The sequence below is a fragment of the Camarhynchus parvulus genome, chromosome 3 (genome assembly GCF_901933205.1).
Source record: "Camarhynchus parvulus chromosome 3, STF_HiC, whole genome shotgun sequence".
NCBI lineage: Eukaryota > Metazoa > Chordata > Aves > Passeriformes > Thraupidae > Camarhynchus > Camarhynchus parvulus.
This window is the reverse complement of record NC_044573.1, coordinates 531,296-557,257: the sequence shown is the minus strand read 5'-3', so window position 1 is coordinate 557,257 and position 25,962 is coordinate 531,296. Positions and strand designations below refer to the sequence as shown.

Sequence of the window (25,962 nt, the reverse complement as noted above, 5' to 3'; positions counted from 1 at the left end):
GCTCTACTTTGGGTAATTAATTTTTAAAGAAGCTGTGTATATTAATGCAAATTCTATTAGCGATGCCTCTTGGCAGCCCGGGTATTAAATACAGTGCCAGTAGCATGACAACACTTGACAGTCTCCACAGTGGTAAATCACATATATTATTATTTTATGCCACTCTTAATGCTTTTAAGACACATCCTTAAAATAAACTGGAATTGTTAGTATGCTTACACTAAAGCACAAAAATATTCCTTCTTAATTTAGCCAAGCGTATGTTCCTATTGGAGCTGGAGATGCCAGATGAAGGCTGGCACACACCATGTGTGGTGTGAAGTGCTGGAGCTGTGCTGCCTTCAGAGGCATTGCAGGGGCTGATACCAACGCAGGCTCTGACTTGCTGTTCCTTTGGAGCCATCACTTGATATTCCACACTGGATGATTAGCATCAAGGGACAGCCACAGCATTTGACAGCAAGCCCAACTGCTCTGCAAAACTGTTTGGTGATGGAAATTCATAAATCTCTGCTTGTGTGCTGGCCACTAGAGAGGGACAGAGGAAGATGCTTTGCAAGTGCAAATCCCTGCTTGGAAGAGTTTATAATGCAGAGTACAGTGGCAGCACTGTGTTGGATTCAGCCTTTCCACGAGGAAGGAGAAAAATCTGCTGACAGGTTATATTCCACAGCAAATAGATTGTGCTGACTGCTCACAAGTGAGCAGGAGTTGGACACAGGAAGGGCACTGTGCAGGATCCAAGCAAAGCTGGATCTTGCACAGCACAAGGCATGATGGAGAGAAAACTAAACAGGGCCACCATGTAAGGGCCTGACAGTTCACTGCTCTACTGGTCCATAAAGCAAAGTAAAGCTAATCTAAAGGTGTCAGCCCTGTGCGGCTCTTAAATGCAATGCCACAAACAGGACAGATGGATTTCTAGTTTTTTCTTTTTTTTTTTTTTCTTAAAGCAGCACACAAGACATGAAGCAGTTCAGCTCTCAGAAGCTGGGATGCAGCAGAAGCAAGACTGCACAAATAACCTGAACTCAACATTGTAACAAAACCTGGAGCTGACCAGTTGCACTCTGGTCTTGGTCACAGCTTCACTTCACTATGCAGGAGGGGTAATGTGGCAGGAGTTGATGTTCTGCTCCAGCAAACACTGTTTTCCATCTCCTACCTCCATAACCTCAGCATCCTTCAGATGAAAGGGACGCTGAGTGCACTGCTAAGGCCAGGCTGCTCTCTGCCCCCAGGCATTCACCAGTGCTCAGCTGAGTTCACCTGGCTAGCTGCACACAAGGGAGAAGGTGCTGGCTGACAAACCCAGCCCAAAGGCATCGAGTGCCCTCCTGCAATGACTTGTGACTGGATAGCATCTGCCTCGTCAGGAGCCAGCAGGGCAAAACAGGGCAGGTCGGCTTTGTGGCTGAGCCCTGCTACAGATGGGACCTTGTGGAGATGTGGGTGCCTGCAGACACCTTGGGCTCTGCACGTGGTGTTTGTCTTCCCTTTGTCAGCTGGGACAAGTCAGGTCTGCCAAGAGCACGTGCAGCAGGCAGTGCATGCACACTGTGCCACTGGGGGCTGACCCTGCAGCAGGGAGGCTGCTGGGATGGGCCCCTTCTGTCCATCCTCACGAACAAAACACACACTTTGATACGTAATGAGGCAGCAGCACCAATGCCCTTCTTCATTGATGGCTCCTAGGAGATGAGCACCAAGGGGCCTTGTCACTGTCTGGTGGAAAACATCATTGAAAAATCCCAGGATCCCTCAAAGTCTGCCAGTACCTCCTCTTGTGTGGGCCATGGAAGAGGCACTGAACATCTCCTGGAGTAAACCTAACACAGCACCACCAGTGCTGCAGTGATGCTGCGAGAGGCCCCTGGCCTCAGGCAGCTGCCTGTGCTCCCCTTGAAGAAGAGTCTTTCCAGACTTGTATTTCCATCAGCTAAAGGCTCACAGCAGTGGGAGGTAGTGGTCACTGAGGAAAGGGTGAGGAGGGTGCAAGGGAGCCATCCATCACTTAGGCCCCGTGAGGGGGCTCTCCCAGTTTCTTTAAGCCTTGGGTCCCAGTTCTGTAAATGCAGGTATTTTGTTCAAGGCCCTTCCTCACCTGTGCCTTCGTTCCTCCAGAAACAGACAGGAGGGAGCAGGGGAAAAGCACTGGCACAGCTGTGCCCTGCACTGCCAAATGCTGCTCTGGACCACCTCTTGTCCTCTGAACAACCAGTGCCTGCTCCCTCCCCTCTCTCACAAGCAGATGAAAATACCCATCCTTCCCTCAGCTTTCAGTTTGGAAACCCAGCCCCCTGGCCCTTCCCTCACCCCGCTGGCTCAGACCACGTTTCTCTTCCCCACTCACTGAGGTTTGGTGATGACTTTGGCAAAATATCCTCTTCCAAAGCACACGGCACATGTGAGAGATCAGTGGCAATCATCCCATCCATAATGTCAGAATCTAAAGAGAGATTCAATCCTATGGTATTTGAAGACTTCACAAGAACATGTTTCCTTTTTTTAATTCGACTTTGGGATTTCCTGTAACAGAAATAGCGATCTTCAAATCATCCTTTCCTGTTGGAAGGAAAGTTTTTCTATACCAAACATGCAGCAATGCCTCAAAGCAGTTCTTACCTCCTAGGAACAAAAGGTCACGACAAGAAAAAGTGCAGGAAGCAGAACTTGCACATTGCAAGGATCAAATGTAGGTCAACCCTGGCCTGCTTTGATTTTTTTTTTCCTCTGCACTGAACAAAGAGGTTAATTCCACCCCAGGCCAGACCACTCTGGGAGGGAAAGTGGCTCTCCCCCACCTCTTGGCTCCTCCGTAGGCTGCAGTTCAAGCCAGCCCCAAGAACCAGCAGTCAGCATGGAACAGGAGTGTTTATAAGATCTGAGGGTGTCTTGCTGGATTTTTATAGGATGCAGGGTAGGTTTATTCTCAGTAAGAGTAGTGCCATTCTCACACATTCACTGGAGCTAACTGGGACACCAGACCTCTGGTTACCACTCACACATTACACTGCAGGCATCAATGCCCCCAGCCAAGCCAGCTGTAAGCTCAGTGCCCTGAACTGGCCTTCTGCAGCCTTTGCCCCCTCCCTGCAATGAAACAAGCTTTTGACAGTGCAGCAAGAGGCCCCAGGGACTCGCTGGAGGCAACTCCTGCACCTCCTTACAGAGAGAGATAAGGCTTTAGCAGCTGCAGTCAGGAGCACTTGCCAAGAGCCCAGCCACAAATCTCGTGCAGCAGGGAAAAGCTTCCACCAGCACTGAAGTCAGCCAGTGTCAACTCTGATTTGCTAAAAAGCAGGTGAGCCTTGAAGCCTCAGAAGTGGTGTATGGGGAGAGTAGTCAAGAGGTCTGAGCTAATCCTCCACTCTCTGAAACCATCTTGTACAAAGAGCGCAGCAAACCACAGCTCCAATGGTGCAGGGGCAATTTGTTATCTAACAAAAGGCAGGGGGCAAAAAAAGACCCCTGTGAAATACTGGAGTGGGAGGGAAAGAACATAAGAATTCAACAAACTCAGCTTAAAATCCAAAGAGAGTTACAGGAAACTGTCCAGAAATGAAAGCAAAGGAAAAAGCAGCTTTCCTGGATGCCTGATGTGATTCCATGGCAGGGAGACCTCTGAATTTCTGAGAGGGAAAGGATTTTGGCTCGGCAGACAGATCTAAGGACAAAGCAGTCCAGGTCTTTGTGATCTCTGTCCCTGCCATTGGTCCCACCCTGCAGGTGCCCAACACCCTCTGTGCAGTTAACCTTGGTGCCAGTCACTCAGGGGGATGAGTCTGCTCCTGCCAGACCACAGCTGGGAAAGGCCCCACGCCCCCTGCTCATCACCAGAGATGGAAAAAGGGACAGAGGGAGGAGGCAACTTCCTCTCCAGATCAAACCCTGTGTCCAGGCAGAATTCCCTCTGTGAGGTTTGGAACATGGCTGGCATGAACCCGAGTCCCGTTTGTGTCTCACCAAGCTGTAGCTCACGGTGCCATGCCCTGACGCATGGCGCACTCCAGAGGGCTGTGCTGGCCCCTGCCTGCCCCAGCCCTCGGTCCCCTGCAGCCCCTGGGGCGCACAGCCAAAGGCAGTGGCTGCAGCAGCACCCACCGTGCCAATGGACAGGGAAACCCACTGCCGCTGAGCCCTCCTGCAGCTGCTTTGCACTTATTGCACCAGGGAAGACAAGGAAACTTCCCTCCTTCTGCCACTGCCCTCCTGCTCAGACCTCCCTGAGCCTGCCTGGGTGTCTGTCAGCAGACAAGGAAATTGTTCTTGAAGCGCAGCTTACAGATTGCTGCACAGAAATACTTTATTTGCCTACGGTGCCAGGGATGCAGCATTAGGGATGCTCTCAAGTCACTCCAAGCATAGTGTGACTACAACACAAGCCACTGGAGCAGAAAGCCTGCAAGGGGGAGGGGAGGCCAAGGAAAAGAAAAATATTTTTTCAGGCTGTCTTGAATGCTCTTTGCTTTATTTTTTTTTTTCCCCTAATGTGACACAGAAAGCTGCTTGGGACACCAGAGAAACAAACAGTTCCTACATGGCCCACTTTAATGAAGTATTATTAAGGCAAAATTAAAACTGCATTTGTAAAGCCCAAATAATAAATGCTACTTTGCATTTGTAGCACAAACCTCCAGCTCTAAGATATTTCATGAATGTCTTAGTCACTTCCAAAACGGCTTTTGAGGAAGGTTCTAGATGCTGTGTGAAGCCCCAGATCATCACGAATTAGGGCTGCCTACATGGTAAAATTATGCTCATCAACTGAGTCAGCACTGGAACAAGTTTAGCAATAACAACACTTGATAGACAATAACAAGACAAATTTAAGGTACTGCAGGAAGTGTATTGCAGTGTAGATGTTCTGTGCAATGGCTGTCACTAGAGAAATTACTACAGTGTGTAGCTAATAGCTAATTTTCAAAAATGTTTTGCAGCAACTTTGAGCATTCAAATGAAAAGTGGGTGTTGTGAAAGCATTTTAAGCCAAATTTTGCTCTTAGATGTGCTATTATTGCAGCTACTAATGAGATTTTCTCTTATAGCCAAGAATGAGAGCAGTAACATGCAATTATTTGTTTGGTGAGGGTATTTTTTAAACTGAAATAATGTGGATTCAGAGCTCGGTGAAGGAGTCTAGTCATATAAAGGGTTTTAGAATTTTTAGGTTTTTTTTACACCGTATCTCTGCAGCAGCCAGGTTTCCATACAATAAAACTGAGGTGAAATTGAGCAGCAGCTCTTTCCCTAAGTGACCCACTGCATCACTCCCTCCCCCAGTTGCCATTCAGCTCCTTTCTCCAGAGCTGCTCCGTGCTTTGGTAGTGTTTTGATCCAAGTTTAGCCATACCCTGTGTGGCCACTGACAATGAGTTCCCCAGACTTCTCCTGGCACAGCTAAATATGTTTGTGCTATAGGAAAAAACAACACCATATGGCAGTTGTTTGATCTCCAAGCAAAGCTGTTTTTCTGAAAACTGATGAGCTCCACCTGTCTAGAAAGTTTCATTTTCCTCCCAGACACTGCAAAAAAACTTGCACACCTCACATGTCCCCAGCATCCAGGATAAAGAAACTTTGGGGTTCTCTTCTAGACTGTCTGGATCAGGACTAATTCCTGACAATCTGCAGTGTCACTGTTGTCTTCAGAGATGATCAGGGACTGGGTTTTCCCCTCCAGGGACACTGCCAGGCTTTGATACTCTGACATTGGGATTTTCCTGTCCATTTCCTGGGGTGTGGAGTCCAGCTGCAGCCCCTACATTTGCACATGACCTCAGGTACATGTACCCAGTTACATAAGGCTGACACACCACATTGTCAGAGAGCCTCTGACATTATCTTGGATTAATTCTGCAGGCAGTAATTCTTGTTCAGTGTATCTCTGACATTTATATCTACTCTCAAATCACTTCAGGACATAAAAAAGGGTTCAGCCTTTCATGAGACACAAAGTGCTCACTCTGACCTGTGACTGGTGCCAATTAGAGAGCAACCAATACCTAGTTTGGCACATTCCATTGTGCCATGATGTGGCCTGAATGCATCCATAGGAGGAAAAAAACCCAAACCAAAAAGCCCCCCAAAACCCTAGGAAAGAGGCATGAATAAGAGGAAAATCAGCATGATCTCCCTGTGCTAGATGCTGGCTCTGCTTTCTTTCTTCATGCTGTGAAACTATTTGCTAAAGGAAATAATTTCACTCCACTTCCTTCGTGAAATTACTCTTTGAGTGCTGATTCTCCATCTGGTGCACAGCTCCAGATTTCGAAAGATATTTAGGGATCTAGCTCCCAATTTCAAAGGGATGTCTGCCACGTTTTAAAAGTCAAATTTCTGTCTTTACATGCAACAATACACAAGCGTAACCCTTAATTTTTAAGCTGGGGGAAACAAATTGTAAGAGAAGAGAGAATTAAGAAAACCACACTTGACCTTGAGGCAAGATCCAACCTTTGATGTGAAAGGAAGGTTATGGACCACATCTGTGTCTCACACACAACAAAACCCACCACGTGGCACAGCAAGGAGATGACTGGTTTGTAATAGTCTCTCAAGCATGAAAATAAAGGTTAAACTTTCTTCACCTCACACACACTTCTGCAAAGGGCTTACTTGCCACTAACACGTGGCTCCCAGGGAGCTTGGCAGGGAGCCCTGCATGAGGTCCTACTCCCACACCCTGTGAGCAGTGCCTGTTCCGTGGAGGGCAGATGGGGAAGAGCCTTGCTAAGGAATCTTGTCCCTGTGGGCACTGCCTGGCCAAGCCCCAGGGACACAGCCATCCCATGGTGGGGGTGAGGCACAGCACCACGAGGCAGGGCAGGAAGGGCTGGGCAGACTGAGCCAGGCAGCACTCTGCTCCTCACCATGGCCCCTACACCTCCCCGCAGTCCCCTGACACACCTGCAAGCTGCAGACACAGGAGATGCCTTCACAACAGAGGAGTTCCCTTGATAAGCCTGAGCTGCTGGCTGCTGGCACATTTTCTCCTTGTCAATAACTTGAAAACTTTGTACCTTTGCTAATCATTTTCCTGGATTGTTAATTCTTAAACTGGCTTTTTTTTTATCCATACACTCACACCATACTGAAATACACATTTGCTTTTTTGAAGAATCCTTCTGATTTTCTCATTCAAATGAAGTTATTTTAGAGACTCTAAAAAGGAAATGTCTTGAGTCATCCATCCCTAAAATGTTTTCACTACCATGAGTCTATCCACCAAGGACTCCAAGGGACACCAAACCCAGAATGTACAGCTGTCCCAGAACCCTTTTGAATTATAAGCAGTAATTGAAGACCAGCCTGAATTTTTTCAGTCTAGGAAAGAAAGCTGTGTAACTTATTTGGAATGTGAGCCAGTCTCCCAATAGATGAAGGTTTCAAACACCTTTCTTGGTTTTTAGATCTAAGCCAGGCTATCACGGCAAAGATAATGTGTTTAACACAAGACATGTAACAAATCAGTTTAAGTCGGTCATATATTCTACTCTTCTGTCAGCATGGGATCTTCCAGAAAATTGTAGTCTTGCTGGAAAACCTTGCTTGGTGCTTCATTTCTCATTGCAGTGCCAACAAATAGCCAGGCAGGTGAAATGTGAGGGCTACAAATTCTCCACTGAAGTCAGTGGCATTGCACCAACTCAAAGCAAAAGTAAGTCAAGACCATCCTTCACACTGTTTAAAAATTAAGGCTCAGCACACTGCCAAGTCTCCTTCTTAGCCACATTGATGTCTGAGAAGTTTGCTTCAAGAAACAATTAACTGTCCCATTCATCCTGTGAGCTGCTCATTCAGGGACCAAATGACTGCCCTGCTCTGTATCAGCCAAGATTCCTGCTCTCACATCTGAGGATAGCAGCCTGAAGAACCACTTAAATGATGTATTCATTATTCATTTCCAGAGTTCATTAAATAATCTTTCATATTTGTTTTCTTTGTATTTTTGCCACAACAGAGTGCAAATAAGCTAACTGCTGGGTCTCAGAGGAGAAGATCAAGGATGCTGATTACCTCAACATACAGCCTGTGTTCTGCTGGAGTTTACAGAAGAGCTTTGCTGTTCCTGGGGGCCCCAAAGCACCCCACAGGTGAGCAGCAGCCACTGCCTGCAGTCCTCATCACCAGTTTGGGAAGGGCTCTGACAGCCCTCACCAGGGCTCAGCAAGAGTGGAGCATGAGCCCTAAAGCAGCACTTGCCCTTGGAAACAGGCATTCAGGGAGGAAAACAAGCAGCAGGCAAAGGCTGTCCTTAGGGAAGGCAGTAACCAATACTCCACCCAGTAGAAGCCATCCCCAGAGAGCAAAGAGCACAACTTCCATCCCAAGCACCAGGCACATGTCTTCCTGAAAGCAGCACAGAACTGACTGATGCAGGAATCCTGGTGAGGAAAAACCACTGCTATTGGAGATAGTCTGAGTTTTAGGTTAAAAGATTACCCCTATCTTGCCTGATTTTCAGTCAGAAAGAGATCCCCGCTCTTCTCCTCGTGCCCCTTTCCATCACAAGAGGGATGAATTTTGCAAACCAGGAAGGGCCAGGAGAAATGCATCCCCCCTACTGGCATTTGCTGCAGGATGGGGCAGCTGGAGCCTGCTGGCCCTGGTGTGAGCTGCTTTTATCCTGCTGTCCTCAGAAGCCTTCCCACTGTCACTGCCTCTGCTCCCTGGGGCTCTGGGGGAAGAACAGCAGCCTCGGTGGCCTGAGGGACTCCCACAGTTGTTTTGCAGAAGCTCAGACTGTTATTTAACTGCTGCATCCTCAGATGATAGACTGAGGTTCTGGCAAGCAGTAGAGGCCTGCAGTTGCCAGAAGGACAGTGCTGCAGGAAAAGCAGCCTTGACTTTGACAGGGTGGAAGGGGAAGGCTGAGGCTGCAGTGGCCTGGCCTAAAAACCCTCACATGTCAGTGCCCTGGTGGCCCTCGGTGTCCCACAGGATCAGCTGCTTCCTGAGAAAGGGCTGCACGTGGAGAGGATCAGGAAATCCCTAAGGACAGGGAGCATCTCCCAGCGCATGGGGTCTAAAGTGAGCTCTTCCTCCCCTCAGCTGCACACACCTCTGCCTCAGCACCAGGAGAACAGAATTAACCAAGTGCCCACCGCTGAACAGACTCTGGATCAAAGGAGAGTTCAGAGGAGCACTGGAAGCTGCACCAAGGCAGGGCAGCTGCAGATGCTCCCGCAGGCAGGGACGTGCTGATCCTGGTGCTGTGTGTGTTTCCCACCCATAGCAGCACCAGCTCTGCTGATATTTATCTTGTTTCCCCATAGGGCTCTGGTTAGTAGGGCTTTAAATATTTTTTTCCTTCTTAATGTGGTTGCTCAGAATGAGGCAGGTGAAAGGAGGCCTCTGGAAAGAGTCCTGGATGCATCTGTTCAGATGAGTTTTGTTAGCAGGGTACATTGCTGCTCTCATCAGCTGCCTCCCACCTCATTTCTTTCCCCCACACAGCATCCCTGGTTTTAGGCACTAATGAAGGCAGCAGAATGGTTATAGGGCTCTGGGGATCCTTTATCAGGGATTCTGTACCTATTTTAAAGGCCTGCTCCATTCACATGTGAAAGGATTTCTCTCCTAAAGATACTCCTCAGGAACTAATCCACTTGAGAGAAGGGACACCATGCAGGTGAAAAGTAAAGTGCTGTCTTTTTGATGAATTACTACAAAGAGATAATCAATATTTACCTGCAAACTTTCTCACCACCCTACAGGACAGCTGTTCCAACACATGGGCAGAGATGAGTGAGGGTGCAAAGAAGGGAAAATATTGCTAAATGCACTGCCATCCCCTGAACAGGGCAAACACAACTATTGAAAAGGCAGAAGGGAGACTCTTCAACAAGTGCAGTTGTAGACAGGTGTTCTCACCAGCCACACTCACCCTTTGCCTGTGCTGCTTCCAGGGGCTCTGCAACTGGAGTAATCCATGTGGGCTGCTCTGCTGGACCCCAGGGAGCACAGACACCTCTGTTAGGTGCACCAAGAGCACCTCAGAGACAAAATGAGCCAACAGAAAACTGCCAAGAACAGAGGGCACAGAAATAGGGGCTGTTGTGATGGATGTTCCCCAGAGAGTGCACTTAAGAGTGATTCTGTGCCAATACCAGTTAGTATCTGCCAATAATAAGATCAGTCCACTTTACACTGGGTTGGAAACTGCAATTAAGAATTCATTCAGGGTCAGATCTCTAGTTTCTTCCATGTTGTGTACCCTGGGAGCCATGGGGGTCCCAGAAAAGCAACGCTGGAGGAAGAGTCACTTGGGTTGTTTCCTGTTGTGGCAGGAGGTGCAAGGGAAGAGAAGGATGAAAAATACAGACTCCACCATCAGAAGAAGAGATCTTAAGGGTTTTACACCCCATAATGACTGGATTGGCTTTTGGAAACTTGACTTAATAAAAATAGGCTTTCTGAAGCAGCCAGCTGCTGCCTGCCTTCTCCCCCACACCTATACAAAAGCAATACAGAGTGGGCTAAGTTACTGCAGCATCTTCCCTTGCTTTATTTTTAACTCTGTGTCTTCCTCCAGCTCTCAGAACAGCTCCTGCACAGCCCTGTCATTTCAGGCTCATTTTCCCAGTGGATTCCAGATTCTTGCAATATTTCAAGTATCCCTAGATGAAATGCCAGGACAGATTGTTTTTTCTTGATCTCAGTACCCCTTTCACTATTTATTGCCACTAGGCTTCTGAAAAGTACTTGTTTTTCTGAAAAGCATGGGGACAGCAGGGCCTTGTTGTACACACAGTCCTATTTCTTCTGACCTAAGCTTGGCTGCTGGTGAGGCCGTGCTGCTACAGCACCAGTTACACTGATCTCAGCCCCTTCCCTTAACACAAGTCAACAAATCACTCTTGGCTCACGTGCTCCAAGAATGGCAAATGTAACACACTTGGACTTCTTCCATCAAATAAATCATGCCTTGGGAGTGAAGATAATGGGGCAAGTTACAATTTTTAGCTGGCTTCCACCAGGGATTTTTATCCCATTATCTAGTGTTTATATAATTTCTCATTAGAGCACCCTTGTGTCTCCTGCCTCAGTCAGCCCCCTGAGGCAGGCTTCAAGGTATATTCAATAAAATATTCCCAGCTGACTCATGGAAGAGCAAAACACACCACCTGAAAGCAGCAAAGCTGCCACCAAGCAACCTGTGCTCCCATAACCACCACTGCTGAGTCTCACACGTTTCCCTGGAGCACTGTAGGACATGTGCCACGGGCCCTGGCAAACACCAGGCTTCAAAGCCTGCATGGAAATGACACACAAAGACAGCAGCAGTACCCACAAGTAGCAGGATACGCAATGTTTTGCCTTTTAACCATACTGTGTCTCACAGGAGAGGAACAGCCATAATAACTCAGCACAAACACATCTTTGAACCTCTCCAGCCCCCTGCTGAGGCAAGATGAGACCATTGCTGCACAAATTCTCCTTTTCATGGAGGAAATGGCAACCTCTGGCCAAGCAGGACAGTCCCTGGCCCTGTGCTGTCAATAAGGTGGCTCAGAGAATTCCTCTCCTCACTGATTTTTCTGTCTCAAAAGTTCATTAGACTGGTGGAAGATGAGGACTTAATCTCAGGTTGCCATAAAAAAAATGTAGTGGGTCCAGATGGAAAACAAGTCCCCTCATGAGTTACTACCTTCCTCTAGAGAACAAAGCAGTGATTGTTACATATTTTTTAAATGTAAAGCTATTTGTTCTCTCTGGCTCCACCTTTGAGGAGTAACATCCAAGCACATCCCTTGCCCCAAACTCCTCCCCTCCATGAACACATCATTGCTGGTTTTTCTTTAGATCTGAGGGTTCCACAATATCATGATGCCTTTTTTTTTTTTGCCTGACTTCTAATGAAGGCTATGCAGACAAAACTGATCATGTTCCTGCTTTGCCTGCTCTCTCCCAGACCCCAGGACTTTCCTGCAGGAAAACAACCTGAGGTGAACATCCAGCTTCCTACTCAGAAAGACAAGAGGATACTGCCAAATCCCCAACCAAAATTTTCACATTGCACTTTTTATGATACACTTCTGTTCTCCACCTTTTTTACATTTCTTAATATCTTGGGGTATGTCAAGAACTCTCATTTTTTGCTGCACAAAATAGAAATTGAACTAAGATCCCAGCTCAAACTTTTTAAAAATTAAAGACTAAAAAATTGCTGTGTCCACTGAATCATAACCAGGAGTCCTGAGAGAACAAAATTGGAAACTTTGCAGTACACAGGTGGATTCCCCAAACCAGAGCTCTGAATTTCAACTGCACACGATGATCAGGTATTTCATCTTCCAGCCAAGAGGTGCAGAATGATGAAAACAAAGGCTTTAGATCTCAAGAGAGAAATCTAATCACCGTTTCTCAGATGACAAAAGGTTATCCACATGCAGAGAGATTTACCTGCAAAGCTAATTGCAGCAGAGCTGGAACCTCATTACCTCATTGCTCCCACTGCCCAGCAGTTTCCACAGAGAATGGAGGCAGTTTGGAGCCTGACCTGTCCGCTGCCCCAGGAAGGGAGCCATCAGGAGCTGCTTGTACTTCGCTGGTCTCAGGAACCACTGAGAATCCAGGGGTCCGTTTACATTGTTTGACTACTCAGCACCTAAACAGGCTCATTGCCACACCCAACAACGAAAAATATTCTAAGATTAGGGAAAAAATGTTACATAAGTGAGTCACAGTTTGTCCTCCCAAACCAGGTTCTTGCAGATTGCTCTGAGAACTGTGAATGAAGCCCATGCCTTTGTTAGCATGGGCTTTTCCTACAAACAATCCTGCCTAGCTTGGATACTGTCCTCCCTTCCTTTCCTCAGCTACATTAAGCTGTTGATACTCACTGGCCCGAGGAGCTGCTGCCCAGGTCCTGGCTGCTGTCTGCGAGGCACTGTCCTGCCACGCGTGCCCCTCACAGACACCCAGCCACACCACACTGGTGGCAGCCCTGCCCCAGATGCCAGGCAGGACCTGGAATGAGGACACACACTGCTTTGTCTCCCCATCATCTCCCCAGTTCGGCGGCTACAAGACTGTCTCAAGCAAAAAGGAAAAAAAATCAAGATAAAAATCAATAATTTCTTCCTCAGAGAGAGTCTGAATTATGATCTGAAGCATATCAGTTTAAATTTAAATACCTCCCAGGTCTCTTGGATTAATCATAACTGTTACCTTGCACAATCTTGGGGTTGTCAGCACGCAGGGAAAAATTACTGAAAGCAGAGACTAGAAATGGCTATTTTCTACTGTCTTTTGCCAGTCTCGTCTATTTTAGGCCACAAACTCATTGAGGCATGAGTATCTTCATCATTATATACGTTACATAGCACTAGAGAAGATGGGATTAGCCTTGCTTTAGGCACTACTGTCAGGTTAATTTATAGTTGACAGGGTTAAATTCAAGCTATGATGCACCCACTGCTCCCAAAAGCCCTTCTTGGAAAAGGCTCTACACCAGGAAAAAAATAGGATTTCTACAGAATGTTTTTAAAAAGGAACTTCTAAAACTCAGTAGCTGAACTGTAATGCTAAGATTCAGATTATGGCCTGCCAAGTGCTCCTGCATTGAAAGAGAGGGAGAACTGTTCCACACCGCTGTTTTTGTTACTGCTCCGATGCTGTCCCACAAGCACTGCAAAAGTACAGTTTAGCTCTACAGAACAGGTTTAAAGGAAAAAAACCCAAAGGCAAAGAGCAAACAAGAGGCTTGTAGCACAAGCCCTCCCCTGCAGTCTGGTTTGCAGCACAGGCAGGTGGAGCTGAGGGCTCCAGCCAGCACGCAGTATTGTGCTGCCTGGGGATGCAGCAGCCTGCACGGTGATTGCTCAGTGTGCAGAGAGGGATGCTGCCAGATTGCTTCTGAGAGATCTTTAATACAACCAAAAGGACAGAATTCATTTACCCAGAAAAGATAGAAAAGACCTTTTGCAATAATATCAATGAAATCTCATTCGATCGCTACCCCCAGATGCTCACTGTGAATTTAAGACTGATTTATCCTCAGCTGGCTAAGACAAGCAATTAAAATAGAACATTAAAAGAGACTTAGGTGCATTCGGCACCGTGTGTGGATATGTGGCAATAAATCTGCTCCCTGGCAGTGTGTGGGAGAAATCCTCCTTGCTGTGGATTCATACCCAGTTTCAGGCAAGGCCTTGCTTGCTTATTGCCAAATAAGCAGTGGGACTGGTGCATAGGATGGCAGCATCCCAAGCTCTACATGCAGGAAGAAAACAGTGCCAGGGCTGACTCTTCACACAGGTAAGCTACATTTCCACAAGGAAATGTCATGCCAGCTATTAATTCATGCAGACTGCTCCCCCCTTCAGCCTGTGCTGTTTTATCATCTGTTTATGGGGGAAGTAAAACCAACAAATTGGGTAGAGCCTTGACCCTCCCCCAGCAAAACCAATCAATGTCACCAAGCAGATCGATTGAAAGAGAAAAGTTCCAGTACCTTTATCACACCCAGAAGTGTCTCCAGCTTTCAGTGTGCATAAGGCTGTGTTAGGAATGATCATCTATGTAATACAGCAGTAACAGCTGGAAGTTCTGGATAGCCCCTGCAGCAACACAAGAGGGCACAGCAATGCTGCCCTATCCATGCAGGGCCACATTCTGGCTCCTGTCAGAAGCACATGTGTGGGGAGCAGGGAAAAAATGGAAAATTCCTGGGAGGAGCCTCCAAAGCTTTGGAGGCAGCATATGATCCAACTCCCCCGACACCAGCAGGGCAGCTCCTTCTCTGCCAAGCTCTGTACTGCAACAATCTTTGGTCCATTTTCTACCAGCTGTGGCTGGAGGTGTAAGTGCTGGAAGCACAGCTTTCAAGTAGCTGAAAGCTAGAAAGCAAATATGTGTTCCAAAGGGATTATTTTTAATTTCCTTGAGTACCATGTATTTGGGGCTGGACTCCCAATGAATGCAAGTACTGAGGTTATCAACAAGCTCAGTGCTGCTAAAATCACCCAGAGGAAGGACTCCCACCTTGAAAGGACCTTGGCTCCAGCACAAAGCTATTTCTGCCTTAGCATGATCAATTCTGATTTTGTGCAGAGAGTCAGATCAGCCAAAGGGCTCCTTCTGCAGAGAGGCTCCAGTGCTGACACAGAGAGCATCACCCTGTGAGCCATCAGGCCATGTGCCAGGTGACTCACGGGAGCACAGGGACATTCAGAAACCAAATCACAGAACCATGGGGTGTTCTGGGCTAGGAGGGACCCCCAAAGATCAAAGCCCAACTCCTGGCTCCCCACAGGATGTGCCCAAGGATGCCACCCTGTGCCTGGGGGTGCTGTCCAAATGCTCCTGGAACTTTGGCAGCCTTGGTGCAGTGACCACTTCCCTGGGGAGTCAAATAGCAAACCATGAATCCAGACTGGGTGGGACAGAAGCTACCACAGAGGGGACATCAGCTCCATTTCCCTCACACTGCCTGCACAGAAGGACACCAGGAGCCCCCATCTCCTCTGCTCAGCCAAGCCAACAGCCCAGCTCCCAGCAGAGCCATCCCCAGCATCCCTTGAGACCATAACAGCAAAAACAATGCCAGAGGCAAAGGACTATTTTAATCTCCCTGTTATCTGGACCATCGTGGTCATGAGGAACATGACACTGTTTCAGCTGTAGCAGCCACACTAAAATAACAAGATAATAAACAATTAAAATAGATTATTATTTCTCTAATCATCCTTTAACCCCATCCCTTCACCTTGCAAAGGTGCTGGCAGATCACGGGTAAGACCAAGTCTCTGGACATCTTTCAGAGGCATTTTTGACAAGTCAGAGACAGAAATGCCACAGGCCTGCTCTGCGGCCCAGAGGGAGAAAGGAAGCGCGGCTGTGGGCACTGCTGGGATCTGCAGAGGCAGCTGAGCCTGCTGAGGGCTGTAATGGCCCTAACAGAGGTCCCAGGGCAGCTTTCACCCTCACCTGGCAGTGCTCAGCTGTGCTCTGGGCTGCCTCTGAGGGACTCCTCTTAATAAAGGGTCTCTTTTTTTGGCAAGTGTAAGAGCTGCAGTCTGACTGGTGGGTGGGTTGCTCAGACAGCCTTCCAATAATGAGGATTTCTGCTGTGCAAGGGAGAATCTCTAGGCAACTATTTATAAGTGATCCAACAGGAATCCACATCATCCCTCAGCCCAAAGCTGTCTGCGGACCTGTGTTAAAGCCCACAGGAAATTTGGGATCAGGTCTCCACATTCTCCAGTCCTTCCCTCTCATTTTCTTACACTGCAAGAGCACACCTGGGTCAGGTAACATGAAAGCAGCTCCTCAGCATGGCAGCCCAGCCAGGCCTGACCCACAGCAGCCCCTGCCACACCAGGAGCAGGCTCCACAGCCATGCAGGTGGTCAGGGGCTGTCACACTCCAGCCTTTGGTACTTGCATCAAAAGTGGGAATTCAGCAGCAAACTGACATCTCAGATTCAGCTTCATACAATGCACATACCTCATGTGAGAGCAAGGCTCACTAATTACTCAAGAGAAGCCCGTAATTGCACATATTTTAGAAACAGGCAGGTCAAAGAACACTCCTTAAAACAGCTTAAAAACACCAAGGGCAAGAATTAGGCTGAGAGGAGTAGACTTTTCTTCAGACCAGCACTGGTTTCTCAAAATATTTTGAACATGTGTAAGTTAAGGAAGAAAAAACAACACTCAGTATTCAGAAGCTGGGAAGTGCTTAACAGATTTGTTTCCCTCACCTTTAATTTTCAGCAAGTTTGTAAATTAAAAAAAAAAATATAGATTACCTGCAGAACACTAGGAAAGGAAATTGAAATAACTCTTGGGAAGTTAGCAGGGCAGTTTTTACTCCTGTTTCAGAGATACATGAAGACATTAACCCATGAACCCTCAGAGAGAGTATTCCTATTAGACCAAGGCTGCATTAGACTCCTTTTTGCCTCAAACAATGCTGAGGAATACTGCCAGGAGCAATTTTGAACCAACTGCAATGTGTATGGAATCTGAGGAGCAGAAAGGGTTAACACCTTAAGCTACATGTTTGTCTGGTCTATCATAAAACTCAGTCCTGTTGTATAGAACAGACCTGGCCTCCTTTGGGTCACCTGAATTATTCCAGATGCACATCCTGTGACAAAGGTGGCATCACAGCCCAGAGGAACACTTGGCACTTCTCCTGCAGTGCATTCCCTGTCTGATGCAGTCCCTTCCTGGGCAGAGGCTAAACAGACACCTCAGGCTTTCCCCAGAGCCCTTAGTGACAGAAATGAGTCTCCAAAAACATCAGCGAGCTCCTGCCTTCCCTTTACCTACAAACACAAACCTCCTCTCTGGGCAGGTGCCCCCTTGGCTTTGCAGGCTCTCCTCGGAGAGGTAAATGGCAGAGGCAGCACCAAGTCCCACTGGACAGATGTACAGCAAACAATATCTGAAGGTGGAAATATTTACATCCTTAACAGGGAGGAAGAAGCAACAGGAAGAGGGGCAGAGACAGATTCAACCCCAGTTTCAACAGGGAAAGAGTAGCATATTCTGTGAAAAACCAAGGACTGTGCCAGACAGTGCTCATAAAGGGGCTGATGCTTCCGTAGCTCAGCCCAAAACACCAACTTTCAAGGTGGAAGTGGCTTTTTCCAGAATAGTACAGCTGTTCAATATCCAGGCTAGGAGCAAAACCCAGGCCCTGCCCTTCTTCTAGAGCTTGGTCTCTTCCTCCACTCTGCACAGCAAATAACAGGAGAATTTGCCAAGGTGAGAGAACATTTTCTTGCTTGGCACAGTGAAAATTGGAGCAAAAGGTGTTACCCAAAAGTCCAAAGTGAAACCCTACAACAACAATCTTGTGATGGACAGCAACACTCATGGGCTCTGTAAGGAGCAGCAAGCCTGCTAGTCTGACATAGTCCATGCTAATTAACTCTAGGATCTGTGAACCCTGCATCTCAAACCAAAGCAAAGACAAAATGTTGTGCCTGTCCATAAAAGGCCTCAGCTACTGAGCCTCCTAAGCCTGGAGTCCGGGAGCAGACTGCAGCTCTCTCCTCGAGAAGGACCCCACTCCACATGAAGTGTTTCGCTGAAAGCAGCAGATAATGGCCCTGACAAAACCAGGCCCTGGGGGCAAAGGAATCCCTGGGACTACACCTACATTAGAAAAAGTGTATGCTTGACTGGACTGCACCTCTCTTGTTTTGTCTGACTGAGGATGATCTGAAATCCTGTTATGTGACAGGCAGCTCACAGATAAAGACTTAGTGAGTGAGAGAGCCTTTTTTTTTTCTGAATCACTCCTATGGATGCCCAAGGTTATTGCAAAGTATTGCATCAACACTGAATCACTCCCTCCTTGGCATATTTAAGTACAATTCATCCCCTTCATGATTTTTTTTCATTCCATTGAAGTAAAGAAACATATAAAAAGGAGAGCAAAAAGCCCAATAGGCTTACTTTCAGCATCCCAAGCCACCTAGTCTCAACCTGAATTTTATCTACACAACGAGAAAGCAGCACTAGTTGTTACCTCAGGAGTTTGGAAGCAAAGGGAGAGGAGCAGGAGAAGCAAGCCCAGGAGAATCTAAAAGGAAAATATCTTTAAAGCTCCCCTGAATTAGTGACACTCACCTGTTTGTTCCATTTTGTGCCTCTGGGTTTCTCTGAAATAGAGAAGAGCAATTATGAAGTGACCCACTTTCCTCCTGTTTAGAGTGAGGAGGAAACAGAGGGAAGGGAAAGAAGGGGAGGAGAGGAAGAGTTGCAGAAGGATAATATCAAAGGGTAGAGAAGGAAAAAACCCATATCCTTAGAGCAGGTAGGAGGGTAAATTGTGATGACCCAGTTTAAAGGAAGAGCAGGAACTAGACCTACTAACAGTCAACACCTTCCCACGCACTCTAAGGAGAGGAAACAGCAAGGGAGGGGAAAAAACTTGGTGCTTACATCTCCTGTTTGAGCTACAAACTCATTCCTCCGGGTTAAAGTTTGTGGCAGAGAAGTTCCCTACCAACAGAGCAGCTCCCTATGCCCAGCCCTTTTACCTGTGCAAGGGAGGGGTGGAGCCTCAGCCACCTCCTGGTTGGGACAGAGCAAATCAGGGCCAGGTTCAAGCAATTAAGGTAAAAGGGCTCAGGTGGCTTGCATTAGCTGAGGCTGCCTCAGGTGAGGCTGGGAGACACAGCAGGATGCCAGGGGAGTGGAGTGGGCAGTGTTTCTCCTTGTCCAGGAGCCCAGAGGCGGTAGGACATGAGCCACAGCCAGAGGCAGTCACCCTGCTAGCACGGTCTGACAGGCAGCTCTGGCCCTCGCTCTGCTGAGGGCCACATCTTCAGGAGAGCCTCAGTGCTGTGGCTTTCACCACCAGCTGGGACAGCTGGTGGCCCTGAACCAATACCTCTGTAGCCCCCCTCAGAGCTGTCTGTCCTATGGACAGAAATCAGTATCTGGGGGCAAAAGGGGCCTTCTGGCTTGCTGTACGTTTTTGTATTTTGCTTCAAGATTAGTGAGGTTTCTATTTTCCTTCTTAAATCCCATTTACCTCACTCAATGTAATCAGGCACAAGTGGAATGAAGTTAGTACTCGTGCACCACTTCACAGCATTCAAAAATTATTCAATAAATAGTGGAACAAGCACATGCATTGTGCAGTTGGCAATTATAACCATAAAGGAAGGACCAGCCATACCCTCATCTCCAGGTGGATTATTAAAAGTACAATTCAGCTTGTTGAACTCATCACAAATCCACTGGTTTCAAGGCCTGCACACAAAGAAAATTGCACTTCTCAGTTTCAAAAGTCCCAGTTCTAAATAGCCTGTGTTTCCTGTAAACAAGCAATAGCCCCCAAAAGCATAACCTTGTTAAAAGCATGGATTAAACCAGGACTTTAATTTGCACTCACCTAAAGATTAGTTGTCAGTGTATATAGCTAAAATCATATGGGAAGTGCAAGTAAATGACATTGTGTACTAATATCCTGGTCTGCTACTGTGTTTTTGTGCTCACAGAAAAGCTAGGCCAAAGAAACAGGGGACTGCAGCACCACACAGCAGTTCACATCTCTCAGTTAAGCCTGTGCCCTGCTTTGTGGGACCTCTGTCCTTTCTTGATTCAGCTTTCAGGCAGGTTTTTGAAATGGCTCCCAAATTCAGGTCACATGCACAGAAGGAGAATTAAAATCCAATTATTATTTTACTAAATCAGGATTGTTTTAAATTAAAAATTTGAGTTTAATCCTTATCTGCTGTCTGTGTCATAGGAACATAGAGAAAGCCGTTTCTATGTCTTCTTTCCTCTGTGTAATATAGATTAAGTGGCCGTAGTCCTCCTTCCTCTGGGTCCAATACCTTTGTGACTTTCTTGGGCAGAGCTTTCCTCTCATGAAAGCTGAGCTGGGCGTAAAATTCCCATTGGCAAGGTTTCTGGAGGCCTCAGACTAGTCCTACCTCCAGAGCAGATGACAGCCCTCAGAGCTGTGGCTACGTTGTGACTGCTTCTCCTTTGCATAGAGGACAATAGATGCTGAAGTCTGGCATTGCAGGAAATGACACATTTATAGCACAGCTGAGAGAAGGACCCAGCCAAGGCAGGGGGAGCTGGGGCAGCAGTGGAACCCAGACTCACCAAATGTTTAAGTCCTGGTTGCTCTTTAAGCAACTAGTCAGGAATCAGGAACCTTTGGGGATCTGGCTCTGCACATCTAAAAGCGTGATCAGGAAATTGATGGGGACTCATCTCCAAGGGTTTATGTTACAATTGTATTTTAAATCTCTCTATTTTCGAACATAAGCCTCAGAGAAATCTTGGCTTGGCCTAAACTGGAGCACCTGATCACAGACAGCTCCTCAAAAAAGCCTACAGCCAAACTGTGTATCTAGAGATCCTGAGCATGCAGGGGAAAATTAGGCCCAGCCATTCCCTCAAATTTAATCAGAAGCAGCCTGGGGCACATAGATGCAAGTGCTGTTGATGGTCAAAATTCAGAGTTACATAAAGAGCAGTGAATGACAGAAGGCAATTAGGACTTCTGCATAAAGGGCTCCATCCTCAGACTGTTCTCATTGCAGATATCAGACTGGGGTATGCCTCAGCACCTCAGCCTGGGAGCAGACAGAAATTGGAAAGGCTGGGATATGTTCAGTGCCAAAGCAGGTACATTTTGCCTCTCTTGTTTGCTCTATGCTTAGTTCAATTTCTTTCCCAGCCACATACTTGAGGCCAGGATGAGCAGCATTTGGATAAATATTTCCCTCACTGCTGAAAAAGGAAAATAAAGGAAACATCTGAGGAAGGTGGGGAGAATCAAGGCAATCTCTGTGTTACAACTGCCTCTAAGACAGCCCAGGAAATAACATCCAGGATCTGGTGGCACTGTGTTGCATTTTGGTGTTCCCCTCACTTGGTGCCTCACAGCCCAGTTTGCAGCACACAGGGGTGTGAGTTGGAGGCTGGAGGTGATGCTGTGAGCAGCCAGGAAAATCCCACTGCCCACAGCTCTCAAACCATGGACAAAGCAGGGGCTGTTCTTTCCCCCCTTAACCTGCTGCAGGCTCTGCCTGTCCTGCCCTTCTGTGGCTCCTGGCCGGTAACGTGGAGCACACATCCTGCTGCTGTCACGCAGGAGAGCATGCTCCTGCCTCCTTATTCATGGGCTGTGCCCACAGGTACTGCTTTTTAAGCCTGCTGAATATTTGCCTGAATAATTAAGAAGGAGCTGAATCATTCTTAGACCGAATTCCGGTTTTCTCTCTCCTCCTACTTCATTTGTAGGCTTCTCTTCTCACATATCCCCTGTACACAGCGTGAAACGACGGTTCAAATAGTACCAGATAGAGTCAATAAACTCCTCATGTGCTTCTTCTTTTTGTTTTGGTTTTTATTTTTTCCAAATTATCCTTAGAAGATGCTAAAGAATCAGTTAGAATTGCTTAGTGGCACTTATTGCGACAGAAATCCTGGCGCTGCGGTGCAAAAGCCTGCCCCCCCTCTGCATCTCCCAGGATAGAGGCAGGCACATTCCTGAACAGCACACGGTCCATCCCTTCCTCCCTCGTTTACATAACGAAAGGCGACTGCTCCTTCTAAGCTTATTGGGCAGTGTTTGTGATCTCTTTAATGATTCTGCCCTTTGTTTTTTTTTATTAAACTCCGTGATTTCTGCTGCGGCAGAGCTGGAAAATGAATCTTAAATTGAACCTAGCTTTCTCACTGGAAAACTACCTCTTATCCTCCTCCCACTCTCTCTCTGCTTTCTCTTCCTTTTGCCATTCCTTACATCTCTTTCCCCAAGTTATGCTGCATTTTATTTTGCCTTCACTGCATTTTCGTCCCTGACTTTTGATGCACGGAGCCAAATTCATCCCTGCTGGTATCCAATGGACTGAAATTCTTCTCCGAGGCATTATTGGGCTGAATCCAAACCCAGCCAGCATTTTGCAGTGCTGGTGGTTTAGCCAAAACAACAGTTTATAATCTCTCTTTTCCTTCCCTTATCTACCGTTAATATGAATTATTAATAAGTACGAGTATTGGTGTCTCGAAAATCATACTTGTTTCTGGAGCACCTATCAGCTGAGCTGTCTGGCTGAGAATTCCTTTTTAACTTTCCATGTGTGCCAGGAAGTTGGGCAGCCTGGATTCCAGAGCAGGGCTCGCTCTGGGATTCCTCTTGCCATCCGCAGTGCACACCTCACCCGGGTGCTGGGCACGATTAACCCCTGCAGGAGCCGGCCTGCAAAGCTTTGTTTGCCCAAACTGCCGTTCCTGACGCTAAATGAGTTTCCCAATCAGGCTGCTGCTCCAGATCCCTCACCTGGAGGGGGTGTCTGCACAGTGTTAGTCTCAGGCTGTGTTTACAGCCCGGGAACATGACAGGTTCTCTCCTTCCCTGCGGTTTGCGTGTGCACAGCTCATTAGATACTCTAATGCAGCGGGAAGCCCCTCTCGACTGAGAATTCCTTCTCGTATATTTAGCAAACTTTTGACTGCTTCCTTTCAAAAGAGACTGAAGGACATATTTTCGTAGGAAGAGGGTGAGACTCACAAAGCACGATCTACAGTCACGTTTTTCTGTGGGGAACTACAGAGCAGGGGAGGAGGAATCACCCGCAATTCTCTCTCCTTCTCCCCCGCGCCTCCCTCCCCTCCCCTCCCCGTCCCTCCCCCACGCCCATACAACCATAACACGGGATGAACGCGCTCCAAAATACAGCTGCAGAGCCTTCCCTCTCTTCCGGTCTTCTTCGCCTTGGCAAGGGAGAGGGGCAAGAAGAGAGGATGAGGATGGAATCATCCTCATGGGGAACTGATGTTTTGACTCTGCCATCCGCAGACTGTTCAGAAAAGCCTGCACGCACGGTGTTAACCCAGCCAGGGCTCACTCGTTGCTCGCAGGAGAGGCTCAGACAGGGAGCAGGGAGGCATCGCTGCTCATCTCCTGGTCTGGATGGTTCCATAAATGAAAGCCAAGGCTTGTGGGGTGAGAGGGAAAGGATGACTGAGGTTACGAAAGAGAGCATTGCACTTCGACTGCAATCCCCAACGTTCATTAAGATCCCCATTATGAGATAAATTTTACAAACATACACAGTTTTGTATGAAATTAAAGGATTTCCTTCCCATTAGAAATTACGCTGGAGACAGCTCCATTTGCTCCAAATTAGGTACGCTCGGAATGAATATTTTAACTAATTAATGATAAATAAGCCAGGCAGTTTCCTCGAACAGAATTACCGTTTCCTTCCCCAGCAGCAGTGGGATGTGCTCACTGTGCTCTGTGTGTGTTCGTGTACTTGTCCAGGCTTTGTTTTTGATTTCTCTCTCTCATTTTTGAACCAGTCCCTCAAATGATCAGTTACAACACATGTCCTTAACCATGGATTTCCTCGTGTTTGGCTGCTCCAACGTGGGAGAGGGGAGGGAGGAGGGGGAGAATAAACAGATTAACACACCCAGACCCCTGGCAGGATGTTCTGAGAAATAAAAAGAGGGGAGAGAAGGAAGAATTCACACATAAAAATAGAAGCCCACGTAGATTGGCCATATATGGAGTACCGGGGACTTCAGAGGGATACCCTCTTCGGACCACCCCTTTGGCGGAGGAAATCGCTGCTGCGGGAGGGCCCCTGCCCCCCTGCCCGGGCGGTTGGCCCGCAGCCGCCCCCAGCCCCCTGCCCCGACCCCGGCCCCGGGGAGGCGGCGGCGGGGCGGCTGCGGGAGGCGGCGGGGCCGGCTGCGGGAGCGGTGCGGCGGCGATGACTCAAACCCGCCCGGCCCGCTCTGCCCCCTCCCGCTCCCCCCGCCGGGGAGGGCTATTAAAAGCTGCTGACGTAGGAGCGGACGGCCATCTTTGATGAGGGCACGGCTCCCGATCCATTGAAGAAGGAGACCCGCGGAGGTCAGCAGCCTCCTGTCCTTGCCTCCCATCCAGCTGCGGCACCGACCCACCGACCCCGCCGCGCCGCGCTCCGCCAGCCCAGGTAAAGGTGGGACACACCGCGGGCACCGGCTCAGCAGGGGGAGGGGGTCGTATTGACGGTGGTGAAATGGAGAAAAAGGATATATTTAAAGTGGGACCCGTTCGGCTTTTTGTCTTCAGCCTCTGGGCAGCTGCGGGCGCAGAGAAAGGCCGGGAGGAGGGGGTGATTTCGCCGCCGGCCTCATGGCCGGCTGGAGCCAGGGAGGCAGCCGGGCTGTGCCTCTCGGCCGTGCGGGCGGCAGGAGGCCGGCGGAGAAGGCAGTGTCGGAGGAGAAGGGGAACCAGCGCCATTCCCAGCTCTGAGCGGGGAGAAGCGTGTGCGGGCGCTCTGCGCTGCTGGGCCGCCCCGGGCTGTGCCGCCCCGGGCACTGCAGCGCCCGCAGCGCGCCGGGCTGCTGCGGAGCATCAGCACCGCGGACAGCGCGGGCCCGAGCGGCACCGGGAGGGGACGTGCGCCCGTGTCCGTGTGTCCGTCCGTGTCTGTCCGTGTGTCTGTCCGGGTCTGTCAGCGTCTGTCCGTGTCTCCGTGTGTGTGCTCAGCACCGCGGATAACGCCGGGCCCGAGCGAGACGGGGAGGGGACGCGTGTCTGTGTCTGCCTGTTTGTCCGTGTGTGTGCTCAGCACCGCGGACAGCGCAGGGCCCGCGCCGGGAACGGGGAGGGCGAGCTGTCCGTGCCTGTGTCTGTGTGTCTGTGCCTGTGTCTGTGCGTCTGTGCATGTTCAGCACCGCGGCAGCGGAGGCGGCCGTGCTGCAGCGCCCTGCGGCTCCGCGCCCCCCGCCCCGGGGCTGCCCCCCCGGACACGGGACTGGGAAGCGATTCCCGGCTGGCGAGCGGCGGTGCTCTCTCATTCCAGGACAGGACCGCGGGCAAGCGCAGTTGTGGTTCTGTAGCTCAGAGTGAGAAGAGGGAGAAATAAAATTAAAAAAACAAAAAGCAAACAAACAACAACAACAGCAAAAAGCACATAACATCAGTTCCTGCAATCAATCGGCGTTTGGCACTTCGGCCCCTCTCCCTGGAGCGGGGTTTGTGCGGGGAAGGCGGGGGTTACATAACGCGCAGCCCGCGGGTCCCCCCGGGCCGGGCGCTGCCCGCAGGGAGCCCCGGCAGCCCCCCGGGGTTCCGCAGCCGCGCTCCGTGCCCGCGGGCGCCGCTGCGCCGTGACACGGGGACAGGGGCCCGCGCCGCCCCCCCGCCGTCCCCGCGCTGCGGAGCGGTGCGGAGCCGCCGCCTTATGTAACGCGGGCTGCCCCGTCACGGCTGCTGGCCCCGGCTCCCCCGGCGCCGCCGGCGCTCGCTCCGCCCGTCCTTTCCGCTGCCCGGCACCCCAGCCGCCCCAACGCCTCGGTGCGGTCCCAAGTTGGTAACTTCGCTGGGTTTTTTCCTGCGGGGCGAATAAACAAGGGGAGAAAGGGGGATTGGGCTGCGTGTCCAGACACTGCGCTGCGTAGCTGCGTCAAGCCGGAGCCGCGGGATCTGCCAGATTTACGTGCTTGGCCTGAATAATTGCTGCTGGTT

At 49.0% G+C, this 25,962-nt stretch overlaps 2 protein-coding genes across 3 annotated transcripts in view; both read left to right on the top strand.

Moving 5' to 3' along the window:
* Positions 1 to 24,744, top strand: part of LOC115902795 (tubulin monoglycylase TTLL3-like) — a 46,416-nt gene extending 21,672 nt beyond the window's left edge. The window contains exon 12 of the mRNA XM_030946606.1: positions 24,573 to 24,744. Within this exon, the coding sequence (XP_030802466.1) occupies positions 24,573 to 24,744 (172 nt within the window). The remainder of the gene's footprint in view (positions 1 to 24,572) is intronic.
* SNAP25 (synaptosome associated protein 25) overlaps positions 24,317 to 25,962 on the top strand; it is a 61,293-nt gene continuing 59,647 nt past the window's right edge. For both annotated transcript variants that reach the window (XM_030944860.1, XM_030944861.1), the window contains exon 1: positions 24,317 to 24,442. The gene's annotated coding sequence lies outside the window, so the exon portion shown is untranslated. The remainder of the gene's footprint in view (positions 24,443 to 25,962) is intronic.